The sequence below is a fragment of the Silurus meridionalis genome, chromosome 21, assembly GCF_014805685.1.
Source record: "Silurus meridionalis isolate SWU-2019-XX chromosome 21, ASM1480568v1, whole genome shotgun sequence".
NCBI lineage: Eukaryota > Metazoa > Chordata > Actinopteri > Siluriformes > Siluridae > Silurus > Silurus meridionalis.
This window is the reverse complement of record NC_060904.1, coordinates 12,239,832-12,254,775: the sequence shown is the minus strand read 5'-3', so window position 1 is coordinate 12,254,775 and position 14,944 is coordinate 12,239,832. Positions and strand designations below refer to the sequence as shown.

The 14,944-nt window shown below is 39.5% G+C and overlaps 1 protein-coding gene across 1 annotated transcript in view; it reads left to right on the top strand.

Annotated features, from left to right (window-relative positions):
* The first annotated feature begins 462 nt into the window (after positions 1–462).
* tmem245 (transmembrane protein 245) overlaps positions 463–14,944 on the top strand; it is a 29,094-nt gene continuing 14,612 nt past the window's right edge. The window contains exons 1-12 of the mRNA XM_046834033.1: positions 463–1,627; positions 4,836–4,953; positions 5,717–5,812; positions 5,900–6,034; positions 6,496–6,675; positions 6,817–6,986; positions 8,055–8,078; positions 11,485–11,589; positions 11,713–11,795; positions 11,880–11,970; positions 12,500–12,598; positions 14,016–14,161. Of these exons, the coding sequence (XP_046689989.1) occupies positions 1,034–1,627; positions 4,836–4,953; positions 5,717–5,812; positions 5,900–6,034; positions 6,496–6,675; positions 6,817–6,986; positions 8,055–8,078; positions 11,485–11,589; positions 11,713–11,795; positions 11,880–11,970; positions 12,500–12,598; positions 14,016–14,161 (1,841 nt within the window). The 5' untranslated portion in view covers positions 463–1,033. The remainder of the gene's footprint in view (positions 1,628–4,835; positions 4,954–5,716; positions 5,813–5,899; positions 6,035–6,495; positions 6,676–6,816; positions 6,987–8,054; positions 8,079–11,484; positions 11,590–11,712; positions 11,796–11,879; positions 11,971–12,499; positions 12,599–14,015; positions 14,162–14,944) is intronic.

Below are 14,944 nucleotides of genomic sequence, written 5' to 3'. Positions count from 1 at the left end.
AGGTACTCGCTGGAAAGAAGGGGAATGAAAGTCAGTAGGAGTAAGACAGAGTACATGTGTGTGAATGAGAGGAAGGGCAGTGGAGTGGTGCGGTTGCAGGGAGAAGAGGTGGAGAAGGTGGAGGAGTTCAGGTACCTGGGGTCAACAGTGCAAAGTAATGGAGAGAATGTTAGAGATGTAAATAAATGAGTGCAGGCAGAGTGGAGTGGGTGGAGAAGAGTGGCAGGAGTGATTTGTGATAGAAGGGTATCTGCAAGAGTGAAAGGGAAAGTTTATAGGACTGTGGTGAGACCTGTGATGTTGTATGGTTTAGAGACAGTGGCATTGAGTAAAAGACAGGAGGTGGAGCTGGAGGTAGCAGAGCATGCATGTAGGACGTTTGGAGACAAGGTGAGGGAGGCGTGATTGAGATGGTTTGGACATGTGCAGAGGCGTATATCAGTAGGAGAATGCTGAAGACAGAGCCACTAGGAAGGAGAAAAAGAGGAAGAACAAAGAGGAGGTTTATGGATGTGGTGAGGAAAGACATGCAAGTGGATGGGTTGAAAAATGCGGAGTAGAAGACAGTAGTATGGAGACAGATGATCTGCTGTGGCGACCCCTAATTGGAGCAGCTGACAGAAGAATGCGTTTACAGTGTTTTTTAAAAAGCGGTCTTATCACATTAAGCCCCCACAAACCAGCAATGCTTCTTCTTTTGCTTTATTGGTGATGCCTTTTAATTGACAAAAGACTATTATTTTTGCATTGTATTTAATAGAATTTTTTTTATCAACAAGGTCCTACAACTATGCATTGACTACAGTGTCGTCATCGGGAAACACATCGGGAATACACTGTCTACAAGCGAGTCGGTTCATTTAAAAGAGCCGATTGAAGAGAGTCGCCGGGAACACTACATTACCCAGGGTGCGCGGGGAAAAGCTACGTCAGATTTTTACCCCCGTCCGCAATTCCTCGCGTGTGTTTACGGTAGAGAGCAGCAGGCAGGAGTGCAGAGCAGTGTACGAGCACTGGGAATAGGGCAAGGATCATGGCAGAAGCAGAGGGTCCGGATCTGGACGAGGATCCGGTGACTCCTGGGGGTCGTGCGGCTCGCGTTCCCCGGGTGTCGTTTGGGGAACCAGGACAGGCCACTTTCGGTGTAGTTGGCCATCTATTTGGTCAGCAGCCCTCTCTGAAGTTCGACAAGAACATCAAGCAGGCCTTCTACAACACGGGCGCCATGATCTTCGTGGCGATCTGTTGCGGCGCCGCGGTGCTTGTCTACTTCATCCTGGAGGCGTTCCTGCGGCCGCTGCTCTGGGCTGTGCTCTGCGGCACCTTCCTGCACCCGTTCAAGCACTCCCTGGCGCGCGTGGGACGCTCGTGGCTCGGCGGGCTCCAGGCCAGCGGCACGCCCATCGTGCTGGGAACGCTGCTCGTGCCGGTGCGCTGCGTGAACCACGGGGTCGAGGCGCTGGGCGCGCTGCTGCTCGACCGCCTCAAGATGCTGCTGGTGATCGGCACCGGCGCGCCCCTCCTTTACTTTTTCTACCTGACCTGGACCATCATCGGTATGCAGGCTGTCCTCCAGTACCTGTGTGACGTCATATACCACGTGCTCGACTGGTTCAGCGCTGTCTGGGTGAGAAGGGCTTGAACACACTCCCACCCCTCCTCATGGCAGGGGCTGTCACTGCCCTGATGTAGAACCAATCAATAGGTCTCTTAAAAGCATTTATCCTTGGATCAGCCAATCATGAGGCCAATCCATAAAATCATGATGAGACCAAGAGCTTCTGCTTAAACATCAGATTATAAAGGGTTATTCATCCCACAGTGGGGAAATTTCTCAGAGCAGGGTTAGTGATGATACAGGTTTAAGGGCCCAAGAATGGCAGCTTGTAGTGATAGGAAGATCGGATCATTTTCGTGACGTCGCTCTTTTTTTTTTTTGTTGAGTCTTTTAGGTAATATTGTTCCTTTTGATGAGAAATAAAATAAAATGTTACATTTTCAATAAACAGATCCCAACACGTCTACATACACAAACTTTGATAGTTCAAATAATAAAAATATTGTCATATTTTGCAGCCAAGGACAAATTATGATAAACAGAATGAGTAGCTCACCTCATATCCTGTAGTCCGTGTGTTTAGTTCTTTTGTCACGTGACTCCCATAATTATTGTAACAATAATGTCAAGATGAATTGCATTGTGTAGCGTCTTGTAACGTTAATGTCAAGATTCAGACCAAAAAACATGATCTATTGCATTGTGTAGCGTCTATGAGTCACGTGACAAACAACGACCAGAGGATTCATAAGATGAACTACTCGGTTCTGTTTCCTGTGTAATGAACTGCAGAGTGTCTATGGGAGTCACGTGATAAAAGAACGAACGACTGGGAACAGAGCACTCATGAGATTAACTGCTCAATTCTGTTTCCTGTACATAACATGCGGAGATGCTTTGCTCATGTGTGTCCAGAAGAAAATGAACGACTCCTCAATAGCATCTTGGCGATGCTGGGGCTTGAACCCCTGACCTTGAACCCCTCAGTAACTCTGGTTTTTGGTGATCAATCTGAAACGAAAGCGTTTTTAAAAATTGGCACATGTACAGCATAGAGCACAGAGGGTTAATAACCCTGCTCAGAGGACCAAGAGTGGCAGCTTATCGATACCGGGGCTTGAGCCACCGAACGGCTCCAACTTTCTTTAACCACTGAGCTACCACTTCCCCATGTGCTGCAAAGTGTCGTTGGAAAAAAAAAAACACAGCACTTTTCTCATCTTTATCTATGCATACTGTAGCCTTAAATTCCTGTTCTTGGAGGATGTTTACGAGTGTATGCTAGTGTAATGATCTGCTGTTGAAAACGATCTACTTCAGGGGTTCATGGATTATATATAGTTTGAGACGCTTTTGACACTCACATTGACACCCACTGAATGTTTTTTGTTTTTCTCACCACTCTGTGGAATGACCTACATGTAGACATACAAAAACTTAGTACAAAAGGGTAGATTTATAACCTCTGTGTGTTTACAGATCCAATACACTGTAGTGGCTGTGCTTCTGTAACACACTGTCATCTGTGATACATTGAAACTTTACTCATTATTCCTTGTATTGTAGAACTGATGTACAGCATGCTAGTTAGAGGAATAATACGATAACACTTAATTTTTCAAAGATTAAAAATCAGCATGAGGGTTCACTGTTGACAGTCGCATCAATTTATTTGTTTTATTTTGGATTTGTGTAGACCCAAGACCAACAGAATGGTTTGAAGGTGTGAGGCTGGGACTGAATTCCCTCTAGCCCAGTCTGTAGGTTCATGCAGTGATGGTTTTTTGATTAAAACTAGATTCGATCTCCACTTGAGTTGCAACTGAATTTTTATCCCTGCTTCACCACCACATCTGTAACACATCATCAATAGTGATTAAGGAAGGAGAACATGAAATCCAGTTGTGGGTGTAATTCAGAAGTGTCCATACCTTTTTTTTTGTTTGGTTTTTGTGGAGGAACAAAAATCTTTGTTTGAGTCCTGTGGGCCGAAAGTTAACGGCTGCAATTGTTTCATAAAAATGAAAGTTATGGGTCACTTTTATAACTTCTTAATATTTAGAAAGAAATAATGCAGTTATTTTAAAATTCTAGTACAATAAAAAATGTAGTACAAAGAGAGACAATAGAGTTGATTGTAAATTTATTGACCTCTTATGAGAGACATGAAACTGTCCAAAAGTTTTTCCTCTTCTCATATATGGCATGGTTGGCTAAATCAAAGGTCACCAGGGGTCAACTTTGGCTCATGAGCTTTAGTTTGGGCATCTCTGGTGTAATTGATGTGAATGAGTGAAAACTCTTTTCGTTCTCTTCTAAAATGAAATAGATTAAACATATTCTTTAATTCTTTAAGTACAAATGACATTAAATAGTAAATGATTAATGGGTTGTGTATTGGACTTTCTACTTTTCTAGACTTTTCTATCGATCATGTTTGGTATTAAGAGGAAACCTGTCATGAAGTTAAGAAAACATTATAAATTTGTAAACATGAAGTTATTAGTAGCGTGTGGTCATTTTGCCCTCTGCGATCTGGATGACTACTAATTTACACAACATGCTGAACATGTTATAGCATGATGTTAAGAAACTATGTGGACAAAAGTTTTTGGCCTTAAGATTAGTATATGCTTTTTGAACCTCCAATTCCACATTTAGTTCTTATTTACTGTTATATTAACTTCCACTCTTCTGGGAAGATGTTCAACTAGATTTTGGCGTGTGCTTGTGGAGATTTGTGCTCATTCAGCCATGAGGGCTTTAATAAATTCGGGTACTGATGAAGCTGAGGAGGCCTGAGGTGAAGCCAGCATTCCAATTGATCGCAAAGGTGTTCACTAAGGTTGGAGTCAGAGCTTTTAGCAGGCCACTCAAGATCTTCTGCTCCAACCTATTTTAACCATATCTTTCCATGGAGCTAGCCTTGTGCACAGGGGCATTTATCATAAAAAGAGAATTTCATGCTACCAGTCAGCAGAAAAGTGATTAAAAGTCGTTTCCAATACCTTTGTCCATCTATTGTAGCAGTAGTTGAACAGAATGTCCTCAATATAACTCTTCGTTTTGGTCGATTTACTGACAAATTTTAAATATCACGTTTTTTTTTAAATGTCAGGAAAATTCTTCCATTTTTCCATTTTGCTCTAATCATAATCCATATTTTTACCTCACGTGATTATAGTCTGTATGAATGCAAACGTGCTCATGTCAAATTCGTATTGACTGACATTGAAACATTCATGTATAAAATTCTGATCTTCTCTCTCTTGCCCAGGTCGGAACATTAGTGATAGGTTATGTGCTGGCTGTGGTGTTTAAGTGGACACCAGCGATGGAAGGTTACCTGCGTGCCATGTCGGTGCCCATTTGGACTGTTCTTATATTCTACCTTGGTAAGCCTGCAACAGTGACAAATATGTATAAATTAGATAAAGCAGTTTATCATCAGGATGGAAAGTCATGTAATGAGCCAGTGAGCTTCCTGAAGTTCAGGAGCTTTGGAACTGTAAACACATACCAGACGTACTTTCATGCCCAAACCACTTAATAGTCCTGACTGATTGTTAGCATATTTATTACTGGGCAAAGAAAAGCATTGCTGCTTATTTCCCTTGGTGACATGATGGGACTGACACATTAATCTTTTATAGAGAAGAGAGCAGAAATCATCATGAACTTTAGCCATAATGCTGTCCTTTGTCTTATTAACAGGCCCAAATTCATCACCGTGGTTTGTTGCCACCAACACATACATATCCTCTGTGTCATGACTAACCACTCCTCACACTGTTTACCATTTCTATATTATCTTTTTTTTTCTTTCTCACTTTCTTTCACCCTCTGACACTCTCCTTCTCACATTCACACACGCTTAAGTTCATGTATATGCTCTTATATTTGGCCGTATCTGGATGCAGGACTGTGTTTTCTAGTTATAGAGCAGACCAGTTGATTTGAAAACCAACCAATTGTTACAAAAAACTGCACAATATCTCAAATAATGCATTTTAATATCTACTTTACATGGTGCACCTGTCAAACAAATCAATTGCTACTATAGAAATGATAAGACTGCACAAATATAAACACTTACTGCCAGTGCAAGTTATTTTACTTCAGTTGTGTGTTTAGTGTCGAGCATGTTTTTCGTTGCAGTGTCTCTGACAGGAGCCTGGCGTGTGCCCATGTTTGTGCTAGCGGTCATTCTGCTAATAGTGGGCTCTCAGGAGAAAGCACCGGTACCGGGAAAAGGTGAGAAAACAAAGAAGTTAGCATTGCTGTCATGAATCTAGTGAAGTAAATACCAGTGGAGGAATAAATGCATGTCTTGTCATTTAGGGGAACTACCAGGACAGGTCCTTTCCTTTGCTGCCAACACCATCTATATGGCCATTACCTGCAGTAACCACCATCCTGTGTCTAAGAATGATGAAGCAAGAGATACAAAAACACAAACTAACACTAACAACCAAGGTAAAAGAAAATACACACACATATGCATTGAGAACATGATCATCAAACACGTGTTTAGTTTATATATATATATATACACACAAAATTCACTGTTCGGTACCTCACGATTTGGTTCAATTTAGTTATTAATTAACGCAGTTTATTATTATTAACATTTGTGATCAACATTTGAAGTTTACATTTTTTAAAACAAGTTTAAATAAAAAGGATGTAGCCTTGATGTGACAGTATATTGATCATAGTTATAAGCTTTTGTTATATAATAAAGTTTTTTAGAATTTATAGAATACCAGTTTTAGTCTACTGGAACAGCAGTATTATATTATTATATTATTATTATAGTATTATATTACATTATATTACAGCAGCAGATATACACAAATGTTAGCTCATGCAGCTCTGCCCCATAATATGATTGTTGTTTCGATGTTGAACCGGTGTTTCTTTCTGCGTACATGCAGACGACTCTAAAATGAACGAGGTTTTTACCACACCGCTGCGGCCCCGTCCAAATTTCCAGAGTCTTATGCACAAGGAGAAAGCCAGTGATATCTATTTTGTGCTCCTGGTGTGGGCCATCGTGCTGTTGCAGATCTGGCTCAACCTCTGGATTCTACAGCTGTTACCCATCCCCTTTGCTGGTAATCTGTTTCTTTTGAGTATATACTAGATGGACCATATCTGATATTTGTATATATATTTGCATTTGAAAAAGAATGTGTGTATTTGTTTATAAATATACATGTATAAATTGTTTGTGTGTGTATGTATTGCTCTGACAGTGTGGGTAATAAAGAGGTTGGTGGTGCATTTTGGGGTGAAGAAGTTCGCGGAGAGAACATTAGCAGCATGGTGGGTGGTCCTGGAGAGTTTTCTCAGAGACAGAAAGGATGCACTGTTGCCTGGACCAATTAAAGGCCTCGCACAGTTTCTACTGCGGGTTGATACCAAGGTAACACCTCTACCGGCACCACTTACAGAGGCATCATTACGTTTACCTGACGAAATCCGTCATGACACGTACATAATGCACGTTTTAGCTGCTGTTCTTCAAAATCAATCAACACAGGATTATTAGGTGTTAATGATGTATATATAGTTTGTTGTTTCTTTCCTACTACAGTCTGGATGAGTAACTTCAGTTGTGTAATGTGTAGTTGTGAAGAAATTCACGGACTTCATCATAAGCATCAGTGTACAGATGGTCCTGCAGTGTGAGCTTTGCTTTTTAAGAAGACCTTATGTTTCTGGCCTAGTTTGTTACTTCTTTTGTTTCTCTGGGTTTTGAAAAGACAAATCATTGTCCAATAATATACAATATATAGACAAAAGTTTTGGACACCTGGACATTAAATACATATTCTTTTTTTCAAAATGCATACATTTTATTCCACTTTTCAGAAGAGATGTTCCACTAGTGCTTGTGGAGATTTGTGCTTATTCAGCATTTAGCAGGTATTGATGTGGGTGAGGAGGCCTGGGGTGCAGTCAGTGTTCCAATTCATCCCAAAGGTATTCAATAGGGATGAGGTCAGAGCTCTATAGCAGGCCTCACAAGATCTTCCACACCAACCAGTGTCTTCATATATTCATGAGTTTGCTTTATGCACGTCGCCATTGTCATGCTGGAGCAGGTTTGGGTTTTCAAGTGAAGGGAACATTTTATGCTACTTCATCCAAAGACATGCTATACAATTGTGTGTCCTAATACTTTTGTCCATATAGTGAATAGCAGCAAGTCAATTTGGTCTCAATGTGTAAAATGGGCAATATTTTTATTTAGATATATAAAAAGGTGTTTGTTATGGATCTTAGACTTTTTTTATGTGCATTTCTTCTTCATTTGATTCGGTACCTTCATCACTATGCAATGTGGATCTTTCCCATTATTTCCCTTCTCCAATCCTGTGCTGGTCTCTTGTTGCCTGAAAAAAACAAAACATGTTGATGTTTGCTGCTTTCCTGCACTCTTATTGGTTGTTTCTAATAACACTTTGTCTCTCTGTCTCCCTCCTCAAAGCTCTGGCATTGGCTTAACAAGCAGGTAAATGGTTTGCGCTAGCAAGAGTGGGAGAGAGACAAGGGAAAAAAAAACTAACATAAAAATAACATAAAGGAAGAGCCAAAGCGGGACAGTGTGTACAAGTAGAGGCTTGGACTGATGCTTTCTTTTATTCCCATTCACTATCATCCCTCCATCTTTCTGTTCCCAGCTGAGCTTGTAGGCTTATGTTTGTTTTTTGTTGATGTTTTTTTTGTGTGTATACTGCTTTTATTCTGTGGAAGAGACCGAAAGCTTGTCCTGTCAGGTTACACTGCAAATATTTGGCATTAACCTTTCCCAGTAAAGAAACGGAACCGATGAGCTTTTGGTCTTTTCCACACATGTGGACGTGTGTGGGCTTGGGTGGCTTCAGTGTGTGTGTGAGATGCATGGAGAGAAACCTAGATTAGACATGTCAATAGCAGGTTATTGCAGTATTATCAAAACACAATGTTATTTAATATAGAAACTACCACCACCATGTTTCCAAAAAAACAAACAAACAAAAAAAAAAACGGAATATTTTGAAATCTTGACATATTTTGTGTACCGGACAGGTAGAACGTAAATTTTGATAGCACACACTAATTAGTTTAACCTAGATGAGAGGTAAAATTGGAGAGGTGGGCAAATCGATAGCCCCCAAACCTGAGGCTAGATTTCATGTATGGACTATTCTTGTTATTACTCGTACACTATTCATTCACTTTACATAAGTTCAACTTTACACACTTCACAATAAATTGATGGACCTCCGAGCTGTAATTATAGCTTAAACTAGTCGATCGGGATCCTATGACCTGCTACACTGCATACATCAGCTGATGCTAGCTGAGACCTGACTGCCAGTCGAATGTTTGTTACTAGTCGTTTACAAAATAACCTCTCAGAATGTGGAAGCCTACAGAAACCAAGCAAAATGATATCTAGATCAAGGCTGTTATCACTCAGTTAGATTGTGGTTAAACATGTTGAGAGAAAATGAAAAGAACACATTAGCATATAGCTGAAACTTGTACCAGTGATTAGCTGAATTTTTTCAGGGCACAAACACTACCAGTGCCACATAATCCTACACTCATTTGTTTTCTTTACTCTAAATAAATGCGCTTAACTAGCTAGCTAGCTGGGCATACATTATTCCATTGCTACTTTTCCAGACACAGTGGAGCTTTTAGTTAGCTAGTGGTAGGCTAGCTAATACATTGATCATGTGTCTCGTAATAGTGAAAGAAAAATCATAAATGGATAGACATGTAGTGTAATGGGAATATTGTATTGGCACATGCCTGAATCAGACAGTTGGTGTGTGTATAGTTTTGGAGTGTGTCCTGGCTGGGGGAGGACTTTTTCCCCTGGGAGTTGGCCCTGGGAGTTGCTATTTTGGGATGCAACACTTGGGGAAAGAGAAGCTTGTTGTCATGGGTTCTTTATTTTATTTTTAATTTATTTAAAAGAATGCATTTACCCAATGCTATTCCAAGTAGTAAAACTAGCTGCAGCTGAATGCATAACATTTAATCCAACTAATAACTAATGAACGATTTTTGCAAATTCACACACTAATAATGTGGATTATTATTATTACCATTTCCAGAGAAGTTCCATAATCATAGTTGGGACACACAGTAATGAGGATCTTTTCCCTCATATCTTTTATGTAACTTAAATACAGTAAGTTGTGCTAGAAATAACATCCATTTACATATTATTCATTTTCTAGGCACAAACAAACAGCACCTTTTTCTTCACATTTCCTCCTTAGGGGAAAGCCTTTATATTTAAAAAGTAAAATATATAACAAGAAATATAACAGTCACTGCTTTTAAAGTACACTGTCAGGACACTGGCCTGCATGAGATTGAATCAATTCTGAGCTCAGCCTCTCGTTAACACCCTGAGAAAACATGGCATTCCCCAAAGTGCAGTGTCAGATATAGAACACTCACCCCGGTCAAGGGAACAGATGGTGTAGAAGGGCACGTTAAGGTCTTGGCATGTGGCTTTGGCAAATTGTCATCAAATGCCAGCTTTTTACACACATTTCAATCCTGTGAATTCTCGGCTTATCATCCCGAATCATGCTACATATCACTAACATTTCATACATCAAAGTTGGGCAGTGATGAGAACTAATTATCCACATGACTAAACTAGTCATAGGAACAGAATTAGAAAGCCAGAGATGAGACCATTTTGCTACAGGGTGCACAGAGAAACCTGGTCTGCTGTCAAAGTAGTGTTTATTATCTGTAACACTTCTCTATATCTGTCGACCACTTCCTGTTTAGCAGAATCCGGAGTTAACAGAATCACTCCAAGTTTAACGCATGCTGCAACATGAAAAGGTTTGAATGTACACTTTCAGAAAAAAAATTTTTGGTGTGAAAATTGTTCTATTTTCAATCGTGACTCTGAATTTCGAAATTTCAGAAACTACGGACCTCTGAAAACGTTTATATGATAGTCAGTAGAGTTTACACAGGATGGTGCGAAAAATAAAAAACATCAAAAGAAAATGTGTACATTTATATAATTTAAAAAAAAATTATCATCACAGGAAAAGTGTTTTTTTTTTTTCCTCTAAAAATCAACTATTAAAATATATTATAAAACCTATAATTATATTATAATATTATAAAATACTCATTTCATTTGCTTGGTAACAGCCAAGATGTCTTATTGTACTAATTGACTGATTAAATGTATAATTTTGAAAATTGCTATAGAAAGTTACAAAAATGTCAAATAAAAACCATAAAAGTAAAAACAAAAAACTATTTCAACTTAGAGATTAATTTCTGTCACTACTGCACCACACTCAGCAAAATATCATCTAATTATCATTATCGATAAAATCCCCCCAAAAATATTGAGATATAATTTTTTTTCGATATCGCACTCTGCAAGTAGAAACGCCTCATGAATGAAAACCTGGTTAAAGCTGACAAAACGACTATGTTCATTCACATAATCACTCCTTACAACCACGCTGAGCAGAAAAACATCTCACATGTCGAATCCTAAGGCAGATAAATTAGTATTTCGTTTTTGCATATTGAGGCACAAAAATTCTCTAAAAGTTAGGATCTAGAAGGGTTGTCCAATCCAGGTACAACCTGTTACGAGAGAACTAATAACCCTTTATCTAAGAGTGTACCAAATTGGCGACCTCGTCAACAAGCATGTATACTGCAAAACTTTAGGAACAGCAACCGTTTTTTGATTTTTGTCTAGCTGGCTACTGATTGGCCAAGTGGTTCCTCAGGGTGGTTCATTGGTTGGAGAGAGGAAGCAGGTTTCTCTTTGTGCTCACACCCACTTGATGTTTCAGCACATACATCTGCCAGAAGTTAATCTTTATATTTCTTCCTCTCTTGTTTTTGTTTTTTTACTTCCCTTCCAGATGATCATATGGTTGGAGAAATCCTTGGATAAACTGATCAGTATCTTTATCATCTTTCTCCTGGTCACAGGGACACTCCTCATGGCTCTCTTGCTCACTGCTATGGTATATATCTTGCAAAATCCAGAAAAGAAATGGACACATTGAAATGAATTCAGAATTAATTGTATTGCCTTAAAATAAACATGTTTCTTTTGCCTGATTGAGATTTTACACATTTCTTTTTAGGTGCATCATGAAAGCGCTCATATTATAGAGGTCACCAGCAACCTGATCAACGAGACTCTTGCCAACCATCCTGAGTGGGCCAAGTAAGTCAAATGACAACACATACATGCACGGAAACATGATGCAGGGCCTTTATGAACTTTTCTATGTGTATGTGTGTGTCACAGCTGGCTTCCAGAGGCTCGTGTTGTTCAGAAAGCTCTAAACTCTGCCGCCACAAACGTGTACCAGCATGGGAGAGAGTGGATAACTCAAAAGGTATCAGTCTTTCTGTACTGTATCACTGAGACAGCCAGTAATGCATGTCTTGTTTATATACACTGCAACCTTGATACTCACGGGGGTTACGTTTTATGACCCCTCGCTAGCAAAAAAAAAAAAAAAAAAAGAGTTTTTGACTCTCTCTTTTTGATGGTTTCTTTTTCAAGTGGAATTGTACATGTACTGTAAACTAAACAAAAATTGTGAATTACTTGTCAAATGTTTTATTTACTACTTTAAATGAATAATACAATAATAAAATAGTTTTTCCAAACATTTTTATGTCATTTATTAGTACAAACCCTGTTTTGAAATGTTACCCCAAAACTTTCACTACTTTGAACTATCAGATTTTTCATGAGTTACTCTTAGTCTGGTTCCAAATGTAAAGTCAAGGTCACGAGTATTGAGGTTCCACCATATATAATTCAAATCGAACAAAAGGCAATAAATGTATGTTTCACAGCCTGAGTACAGATATGCATGTGAAGGAAAGTGCGGTAAGTGTGTATTTGTGTTTCTACAGCTCCACAAAATGTTGGGTGAGAAAGTGAACAACACTGCAGTGATCGAGAAACAGGTTCTGGAGCTGTGGGACCGACTTTACCACTCGTGGTTCGTCAAGGTAATCAGACATTACTCACAGACATTAATGCAGACACAGACAGACTCATAAAATAGACACAGAGTAAGACAAACAGACACAGAAAGAGGTAGACAGACAAACAGGGACAAACTGATGCAGACAGACAGATACAAGCAGAGACAAACAGACAGACAAATAAGTGCAGAGAGACACAGACTGGGACAAACAGATACAGAAGAAGGCAGAATGGAGATGAATCTGGCAAATCCAAAGAGAGGAAAGTGACAGGAACACTGATCACTGGTACCTCACGAGCATGTTTAACTCGACAGAAAACGTGGGGGGAGAAGGGGGGTGACAGGGAGAGAGAAAGAAGGATTGGTGGGCATTCTCATTGTTTCATAAATCTTTCCACACTGTACAGTGTGATTCGGGTGCAGTCGGGGACTAGACTAACTATGGCAGCATAACTAAAAGGGAGAGCCAGAAGATAACACAGACATGAGGGTTCTCTGGGATAAGAGACTGTTCACCAAACAACTGTCAACAAACCTGAGTGACCCAAAACACGTGATCCAGATCCGCTCCTTCACCTAAGATTACAATTTATTACAATTATCTTAATTAATACACCTGAGCAGTTAAGGGGTTTAAAGCCTTGCTCGAGGACAGAGGCAACTTGGTGGTGCTGGGATTTGAACCAATGACCTTCTAAACAGAAGTACAACATCCTAACCACTGAGCTACCGATTGAAACTGCCAGACTGACACAGACATAGACAGATGCAAGTAGGAACAAATAAACACAAATTGAGGCAGACAGACAGTGTGTCTGTGTAAAAATGTGTCTTGGGCTGCGTCCAAAATTACACACTCCTGTGTGAAACTGTATGTCTGAAATATTTGCTACAGTTCTGTTACTTGAATAAAGGCTAAGTATTTCGAGCAACACAGACACACACTTTCACACTCTGTATAGACCTTTACTATGGGAAATGTGTTCTGTGATGAGAAAAAAAAAGTTACTGGCAGAGGTGAAGAGATTAATAAAATATTGTACTTAAGTAAAAGTACTGTTACTTCAATTAAATTTGACTTAAGTACAAGATTTACTGTCTTTTTTTTTTTTTTTGTGAGTTTAGCGGGTTTGTTCTCTGCCATCAATCAATCAATGCAGTAAAATTAGTAAAATTAACAAAAAACTACTCGATGATAGTATTGTGAGTAAATGAAATTTGTTACTTTCCACCTCTCATTACTGAAACATGGACAGTGTAATGAATAAATCAGTGAATAACTATACTGTGCTGTCATGCAGTATGGAGTTCTGTCTCTCTGCTGCCTGTCTGTATGTCTGTCTGCTGTCTGTCTGCCTGGAACGTGTGAGGTTAGATAAGGTAACATATTCTACATTGCAGTTTTCTGCTTTTAATTGCTTCTCTTTCCTTCCTCACAGAACGTGACGTACAGCGGACGCCATCGTGGATACAAGCAACACCTCCAGAGGCAGCACAGCTGGCTGGGAGACATACTGGACTGGCAGGATATTGTCTCTTTCCTGCAAGACAACATAGAAACCCTGCTATCGGTGAGTGTATTTGTGTGAGGGCGGTGTGTTTTGTGTGTATTGTGCGACGGGTGTTATTCTGTCTCCTCTGTCAATCCCAGTTAGCTAATGTGAGCTCATGTATGTGGAAGAGGGTAAATGGCGCTTTCCTCCAAGTGTATTGTGCTACACTTTGACACTGTTCCAGATTGACAGTCAAGTTTTTTTCTATAGTGCTTTTCACAACAGACATTGTCTCAAAGCAGCTTTACAGAATTTAACAGTTAAGGTGAGTGATGTGTATTTATCTCTGATGAGCAGCCATGGCGACTGCCAAAGAAAAACTCCCTTTGATGGTGGTTGGTTTTTGGGTGGGGTGTGGGGTTGATCTGGTACAGTTAATATAATGCTTATCATTCCAGCTGTTTTCACTATTTTACTTATTGTTATTTCAACCTATTCAGGGTATTCCATTTATCCAGTAAACTATAATTCACAACTTTCCCTCAAAATATGTTTTTTAGTAGCTAGCAAGATGGTCCTCACTAACCCCTCTAATGTAGCGTATTCATTAACTCAGTGGTGTGCACTACTTCACTGCTGTCAAGGTCTCCAATCTCAGTGCATTAAACACTATTATCTAATCTAATTTACTGTCCTTTCTTTTTTTTAATTCTACATTGCTCATTACTGTTATCCTCTACAGCAGGGTATAGATGACTGCCAAGACAATACATATTACAGTCTCAATTATAGCTGTTATATAATCGCTGGAGAGCTGGCAGGTGGGTGGGAATGCTTGAAGACTACATTTGGGAGAAAACTACAGAGAATTGTAA